This window comes from Echinops telfairi, unplaced genomic scaffold, assembly GCF_000313985.2.
Source record: "Echinops telfairi isolate 266 unplaced genomic scaffold, ASM31398v2 ScPeMD7_5;HRSCAF=22, whole genome shotgun sequence".
NCBI classification, from domain to species: domain Eukaryota; kingdom Metazoa; phylum Chordata; class Mammalia; order Afrosoricida; family Tenrecidae; genus Echinops; species Echinops telfairi.
In genome coordinates, this window is record NW_022103901.1 from 7,066,927 (window position 1) to 7,075,270 (window position 8,344).

General features: G+C 52.3%; 1 protein-coding gene across 1 annotated transcript in view; it reads right to left on the reverse strand.

Moving 5' to 3' along the window:
* The window catches only part of AUTS2 (activator of transcription and developmental regulator AUTS2), a gene marked incomplete at its 5' end in the record, with an annotated part of 1,172,671 nt that overhangs the window by 2,872 nt on the left and 1,161,455 nt on the right, over positions 1-8,344 (reverse strand). The window contains 4 exons of the mRNA XM_045284531.1: positions 6-285; positions 2,763-2,988; positions 4,630-4,713; positions 6,199-6,276. Coding sequence (XP_045140466.1) covers positions 6-285; positions 2,763-2,988; positions 4,630-4,713; positions 6,199-6,276 — 668 coding nt within the window. The remainder of the gene's footprint in view (positions 1-5; positions 286-2,762; positions 2,989-4,629; positions 4,714-6,198; positions 6,277-8,344) is intronic.

Here is an 8,344-nt window from a genome sequence, read left to right on the forward strand (position 1 = left end):
CGGGCCAGCTGCTTGGCCTCGTCCCCCGCGGCGCGCCCCTCGTGGCCGTGGCCGTCCTTCTCGGGCAGGTGGCCCTCCTTCGCCTTGTGCTCGTCGGCGGCCAGGTCCTTGCGGGCCTCGCCGTGGTCCCGCGGCTCCCGCTCTTTGGGCTTGTCTTTCTCGCGGGCCTCAGTGTTCAAATGACCCCGGATCTGTTCGGTGGCGCTGCGGCCGTGTCCCAGGCTGCTCACCGGGAGGACGGGTGCTGGTGACGGGTGGCTGGGGTGTCTCTTCTCGACGCTTTCCCTGAGGGGAGACAGGGAGAGAGACACACACACCAGGGAGCGGGTGAGGGGGCGTCGGCCTGCAGGGGGCGCCGATGAGCTGGTGGCGTGAAAGGCGCGTGCGTGCGTGCGTGTGCGTGCGTGCCTCGGGACCAGGTGCTGCCACCTAGGGCCTCAGATGCCGCCCTAGCAGGGCAAGACCAGCCGCCCCGGCCGGACTCACCGGGATGTCCCATTGTGCCCGCCTAAGGGGTGTCGCCCTGGGCATGTGGGGAATAGGAGACCCTCGCTGAGGGGGACAACGGCTCTCTGGCTTCTAAGAGTCACCTGCCTCAAGCAGGACCGCCGCGGAAGAGTCTGGAACGTCAAAACCGGAAGTGGGCTGACGCTGGCCAACAAGTCCACCAGGCCCGCTGGGCTCGGTTCTCCGGGCCACTGTCTGGAGGAGAGCGGCTGAGGCGCGCGCGCGCGCGCGCGCACACACACACACACACACACACACACACACACATCACATCACAGCCAGCGGGGCACGGAGTGTGGCACAAATCTCAAGAGCTTCCTGCTATGCGACGGACACACGGGCTTAGATGGCCTGCCACAGAGAAAGAAGGCGGACAGGGCCCAAGATGCGACTCGCGAAGGAGAGGTCCTGAAGAAACCCAGCCTTTCACAACACCCGGGGACACAAGATCCTGTGGCCTCCGGAAGGACATGCGAGTCTCACGGGTGGAAAGCGAGCAGAGATGAGGGGGAGCGTGACAGACGGGGCAATTGTTCAGGGCATCCGAGTGGGGCAATGTGGAAGACAGCGGCGAGGGGCCTCTCCTGGCCGGGGTTGAAGAGGACCAGGAAGAACAGCCGAATGGAAGGACGGGGAAACTGAGTCTGCGAGAGGAAGCAGGCTGGCCCTGGGGGGGTCACCCTGGCCCAGGATCTGCGGGCGAGGACAGCCTCCTTAGGAGAATAGAACTTGCTTCCCCAGACATTGTGTGTCCGGGCAACATAACCTGCGAAGGCCAGACAAGGCGCTCAGTGCTTTTGAAGGTAGGGAAAGCTGCTGCCTGCATTTTCTAGTTGTTTCCTGGCTTTGAGCCAGAAAACCATTTTGAAGCATCAAGAAAAGTGGGGGAAGTTTTGCCACCACCTGGGGCTTTCTCTCCAGTGACAGATGGTCTAAAAGGGACTGGCGGGCTCCCGTCTGTCCACCTGATGGCAGCAGGTGACAGCTCAGGCTGAGTGTTTGAATGATCTTCCCACTGGTCAGGGCATTTATAATAACCCAGGCTTCCCCCCAAAAAAGGGGGCATCTTTTTCCCTAAGCAAGGAATCTGCTTAAGAAGATAGCTGATAATGAACAGCTAGTGACATGCTGCGCCCCAACCCTACACAGCAAACACACACACCACACACACCCATGCATAGCAAAGACAAATTCGAGGAAATGCTCATTACTTCTCTAGCCTAAGAACTGAAAGGAGATTGTAATCAGGTATTGTCTTTAGAGTTCCTGGATGATACAAATGGTTAAGGGGCTCAGGGTTGGAGGGTTGTGTCCACCCAGCAGAAGTAAGGCCTGGCAATCTACTTTGGGAATAATCTCAGCCATCGAAAACCATAAGGAGTAGGTTTTACCCTGAAACAGAATAGGTTGTCATGGGTTGGAATAAAGTCAAGGGCAACCTGTTTTGGTTTTTGGAGTAGGGGAGGCGTACTTTACACTTTGCTTATCCATTTGTGTACACACCCCACACACACCGAACACAATAACAATATGAAACAACAGCGTGCTCCTCTAAGAAAACAACAAACTAAATCTATGAAGGTATTCCCCTTTTAAGGTTACCTCGTTTTTCGGCCCGGGTTGACCAAGTAAAGCGTTAAAAATGGTTAGTAACATTACCCACCAGCCAAACTAAATGAAACACAGGAAAACCAACCCCCTCACTTGTTGACGTTTCTCTACAGTTAGATGAGTCGTAACACATACAATGATTATCAGTTGTCTGTGAGCCCCAAGACGGGAGCTTGAACACAATTTGAGGAAAAATTATGATGAGGCCATGCAGACATGACTTTTCTAGAACAAAACAAAACAAAAACGAAAGCGAGAGGAGAAACCTGTGGATGAGGCATGGACTACACGAACTGGAAAAGCAAATATGGCGTTGATTCATGCTGTGTGTGTTGGGGCCAAGGCTCGAACTCACTAGCTCTCAGACAAAGTCTGCTAGCGGGACATGCTAGTGGGCCTTCTCCCTGTTGAACTGCCTTGGGTCAGGAATAGGATCTTTGTCTGTTCGTGTCCTACGGCAGAGAGGCAATGGGGGGCCGGGGAGGGCTTGGGGTTGGCCGAGGTCTAGCTGTGGGAAGGCGCTGCGGCCACGGGTCATCAGAGGCTCAAGGCTGGGGCAGGGAGGGTGGCTGGCCGGTCCCCGGTGGTGCGTGGTACGGAGTGGGGCGCCCCCATGGGGTCTCGAGAGCAGTTGCTTTTCGTACCTTTCTTTGTCATCCTTACTAACGGAGGAGGAGTCTCGTTTATCTACATCTCTATCTCTGTCATGAGCTGCAGCAGACGCGCTGCGCTCCAGCTCCCCCGGCTTCAGCCAGGGCGGAGGGGTCGGGAACGACGGAGGTGTTCGGTGCAGCCGGTTCCAGGGCTCGTGAGGGTTGCTAAAGTTCTGCACACTGGGGCCATCCTTGTGGCCGAACATTGAGTTGGGTGCTGAAATGGTGAAGTGGAGAACAAAAAAGGTTTCAGAGAAATCAGAGAACCTGCTGGAATGAAGGTACTTACCAAAAAACGCTTAACAGCACTCACAGTTAAAATGAATACATATTATTGGGAGCTGGAAAAGGAGAGATTAACACATTCATTAGAGGAACTCTGTCCTAGCTGGAAGAGGTAAGCGCACAGCTTTTAAACTTATTTTTTCTTTTTAAAACCCAAGGCGAAGGGTAAGAGTGTGTGTGGGGTGGGGAGGGAGGGGATTACCTAGGAAAGGGGCCACCGAGATGCCAGCGTGACCCAATCCAATATGGCGGAACAGCCTGCAGAGGGCTTTTGGAGTGTGGCACAAGGTGGACTTCTCAGCCATCCTTTCCCACCCATCCCCCAAGGTCACCCTGACTCACAGCCACCCTGTCGGAAAGAGCAGAATGGAAGTGCCCTGCTGGGCTTCTAAGACTGTACACCTTTAAAAGAAGATGCTTGTCTCATCTTTGTCCTGTGGAGCAGCTGGTGAGTCAGAACAGGCAACCTTTCTGTTAACAGCCTCATGTTTAGCCAGTGGTGCCACCAGGGCTCTCCCTTACCTACTGTAGTACTGGGAATAGGAATGCTACTCCCAGTAGCATTCAGCGCATGAAAGCAAATGCTACTGGACACCAGGCAGGCCCAGTGAGACCTAGGCAGGTGCATGTGGTCTCCAGGCAGCAATTTAAATAAAGATGGAATTGTGTTAACATCTGCGGTGGCGCTTTGTTAGGCCCCCTGATCATCCACAGCAGGAGGGAAGACAAGTGGATTACCAACTGACCCACACAATAGGCCAGAGTGTTACGCTTTTCTTACTAGAGATCACCTTTTATCTTAATAGGAAACCACACGGTCCTAGATTCTTGCAAAGACACAGTGTTCTCCCTAGTAAATAAACAGACCAAAGAACCAAACTCATTGAGTCGATTCTGACTCATAGCAACTCATATGACAGGATAGAAATGCCCCTGTGGGTTTCTGATATGGTAACTCTAACGGGAGTAGGAAGGTCTGTCTTTCAATAACATGATGAAAGTGTGCCAACTCTTGGCTACCCTAGCTCAGGGAGCTTTTTCACTTCCACTCAGGCAAAAAAAAAAAAAAAAAAATCACTGTTGTGAAGATTCGGACACACAGCAACCCTGTAGGACAGAGTCCACCTGTTCCTGTGTATTCCTGAGACCGTTGAGTCTACAGGAATAGACGAAGATCATCTTTCTGCCATGGAGCGGCTGGTCGTTTCCAACTGCTGACCTTGCAGTTAGCAGTCTAGTTTGTAACCCACTACGCCATCAGGGCTCCAACTTGGGGCAAAGGAAATATTAAATGAATAATAATTAAAAAAAGGTCTCCACTTCTTCACTTCTAAGGGTGTTGTATCCACAGTCGTGGCTGGTTGATATGGCTGCTGGCTGAAATGACAGATGTAAGGAAACCAACCACAGGACTATTCCTGACTCAGCAGGAGGAGCTAGTCTTCCCATGGTGACTTTGCTCTCAACCCTGTGTCTACCCAACCCCATGGTTCAACCCCAAGGTCCTGAGTCACAGATCACAGGTGATAGATACACAATTCAAGGCAGAGCATAAGAAGTTAGAGGCACTCACTAACTGAAGGATTTCCAAGTCCCCCGAAGGCATTGCCACCAACTGCTGCCAGGCCTGTAAACGTCGATGGCCGATTAAAAGGCTCTGAAACGGGAAGGAGGAAGTGGTTACTGGATTCCACGGAGTGAGGTTTCCAGGGTCTCCTGAAGCTGGGAGACCAATGATCCTTACCCCTTCTCCACAGCTGGAATCGGCCCCGCTGCTCCTACCAGGACTCCTGTAAAACGCTTTCAAGGCGCAAGGACTCTGGTATTTCCCACGATTAAAAAATACTTCTTGGGGTGATTCTTCTACTACAGTGCTTCTGATGCCATTTCTCTTGCCCCGGGGATGGGGGGAACAGCCATGACCTACACTCCAATGTGCTAAGTTTTCCTCTAGCCTGCTCTTCCCTCTGCAATAGGTTTCAAAGCCTCTGAGGACCCATGTCTGAAAACAGCTTTGTTCTCAATGAGGAAGGTTCTGAAGGCTAAAATAATCTGCTTCTCCTCTCCCCTGTTGCAGGGCACACTAATGCCTGGACCTGCCGGAGTGCGCCCTCCAAAGATCAAACCAACAGACACAGGCAGGAAAACATACACTCCTCTATCACAAGAGATCGAGGAACGGGGCAACGCAAAGCAGTGCAAGCAAAACCGAAGATGGACCCTGTCTTTTGTCTTTTACCATCTTGCCTTCTCACCTCCTACAGGTGACTCCAGCGAGGGGCAAGGGGTCACTATCTTTCTCCCATAGCCAGGAGGCAGGTTGGGATAAATCGGAGTAAACCCTGAGTGACTTCAGACAGAAACCTTCCCAGGGACACATCGTCCTGCAAGGGACGGCGTGAATGAGAACTCCTCGGAGAACCACTGTGTCCCAGGAGTCTAAGGTTTTCTCTACCACGCATGTGTGGCGCAGTGGAATTTCTTCTGATGGCTTTGTAACTCCCACCAAATGACTGGGTGGGCCTATGCAACTAGGGGGTGCATAACACCAATAGAGGGGATTGGTCAGTGTTCGTTACCCCTCCACCCCCTGGGCCACAAGGGTGAGGCACGTTGGAAGCAGGAACAGAGAGAAATCCCAGGAACACGGGAAGAGCACGGTACGGATTTCTATCTGAAGGGGTGGAGACTGAGAGCAGAGCCACCAGAGACCGGGGACAGAGCGAGAGGATAAGCATGGAGACTATGGGACCGTGAGGTGGAGCGACAGGTGGGCTTCCTGGTCCATGGAGGAGAGGCCAAGGGACCACGTGGTTGAGAAGCTGAGGATGAGGGAAGAGGAGACATGCTGCTGTGGACCAATGGCCCTATCCTTACTGTTTCCCAAACTTGACTTGCAGTAACCCCTTAACTTCCCTAGCAAACCCCCATAATTAGCAAGGATTGGTTTTGAGGTCTGGGTGGCCACTTCCCAAATTAACGCACTCAGCACGGAAGTAGAGTGCCGTGGGAAGAAGGCTTGGTGGCAACATACGGTAAAGGAGGGTGGAGTGTGGATGCAAGCCTGCCTCCTGGCAATAGGGAATTCAGAGGTCAGATGTGGCCCCCATGCTCTTTGCTGAGTGAATGTAGGGTCACTCACCGAGGTGGGCAGTAGGGTTAAGAAAGTTGCTATGATGAGGTGGTGGCCCAAAAGGGGTCCCAGTTGGGTGTGCAGCACCTGTGAAATCAAAGAAAACAAAGTAAGATTTCATAGGGTGCCAATGGTGACAGCGCAGTTGGTCACTGGTTCCTCTGGGGAGAAAAATATGTTAAAGTCAGGACAGAAATGAGGGCCACCCGGGCTTACAGACAACACACTGGGGTGCAAATGTCCTTGTGAAAAAGGCAGATTGTAAATCATCTCACCCGCCCTCTAGGTCCTACAACGGCCAATGTCAAAGACAGCTCATTCGTTTAAAAGAGGCTGACATACCGTATTGGAAACATCACCATAGTGTCGGCAGAGAGGGGACGTTTTCCATAACTAAGACCCTTTGGGGGAAGATGGTGTGCAGCAAGGCTGTATCAAAGGATTTCTTGGAGCCATTCCCAGGACTCCATGGCCTGTTCATTCCTTAAGCGGACCCTTGGATGCGTGCTGTTCTGGAGCATCTACAAGTTTTTCTCGCCCTGGGCTTGGGAGTGGCCGACAGGACACTGTCGCTGACTGAAATGCTTTGGCCTCTTGCTCAATCCCTTTCATGTCATGGACCCATATGGGAAGACACACGACTCAGCCCATGAAGCACACCCTGGTTAATAAAGGTGTGAAAAAATAAGATGGCACCTTCTAATTTCTTTCGATGTTCAGTGCTAGAAAATGCTAGCTTCTTCACATTTTCTTCCGGACTCCATAAATCTTGCCACTACACGGTCTTTCTTTGCCTAACTAGGGAACTTGGGCTAAACATCCTTGGCTTTCTTCCCATTAGCTTCCTTCTTCTCTCTTCTCCTGGTGGCCTATGATTTGAGCTGCTACCCACACGATCAGTGGTTCAAACCCACTAGCTGTTCCAAGGGAGAAAGACTGAAAGATCTTAAAGACTGAAAGTCTTAAAGAAAAGTCTAAGAAGCCCACGGGGGCAGTTCTACCCTGTCCTAGAGGCTTGTTAGGAGCCAGAATCAATCAGTAGCAGTGGATCGTTTTGCTGTCTCCTTTCCTCTGCCTTTGTTCAGACAAGAGCTCCGCCAAAGTCCTCTGAAGAAGATTCTTCATCTCCTTCTAGGCATTTGCACCCAGCAATAAGAGGAAAGTGGCCGAATGCACGCAGCACGGGCAAATGAGAAGACCACTCCAACCTCTCATCAAATAACTAGCTGGGGCCACATCCCACCTTGCTTCTATTAAAAGAGATGATGTTCCAGAGTGGGAACACCAACAGGGCCTGAGTTAATGAGAGTACTACCAACAGTTCCCCCGCCTTTGCAGTTGGTCTGCACATCTGTCAACAGACGCAGCTCTCCTTGGTGACATTGATTAAGTGTAGGAAGGCCGTCCCTCCCGGCATCCTACTCAAACTCCACTTCTGTTGGAGATCACTCTTCCCCTGTGCCTGGCTTTCCTGAGGGCCAAGCATCCTCGTACACCACCACGCAGGGCAACCTGGGCACCGAACGTTGAGAACAGCTGCCACGGAGCCCTAGCTGAGCCTCAGAACTTGGGTGGTTCTCTTATGTTGCCCTCGCTGGGAAGTGCAGAACGACCACTCATGGCCACCGAGCAAACAGAGCCCGGAATATTCATTAGGCATTAACGGGGGTGCCAGCTAAATATAAAATTTGGCCACATCCCGTCTGTGTGGTGCAAACTAATAAGTGTTTCAGTGAAGACCAGCACCTCGCGCTGCCTGAGGTCCCCGGTGCCTGGCAGTTCCAGGACTACTAAAGCCAAAAGGAGCGACTCCTCTGCGTGGTAAAAATGCTCTTCATGTGGCCTGCTGATGGGATGTGAAAGGGCTTTTCCCCAGGTTGTCTCCTCCAAATACATGCCAAACCTAAGACGCTGCTTGCCACGTGTGATAAGTGGCTATACACCTGGAGGTCAATGCAAGCTGCTCAGAGGTTATTCTCTCTAAGGGTGATCAGCCATCGAGAGCAATCCGACTGCCCAGTCTGTCCCACCCTGAGGGCCCACTCCCTTCCGATAAGGATAGTAAATTGTTTCCCTGAAGGAACCCAGGGAGGTCAAGCCCACTCAAGGGTGACCAACGTTAGGCTGCCATCTTGAGTCTAGGGTCTGCCCATCT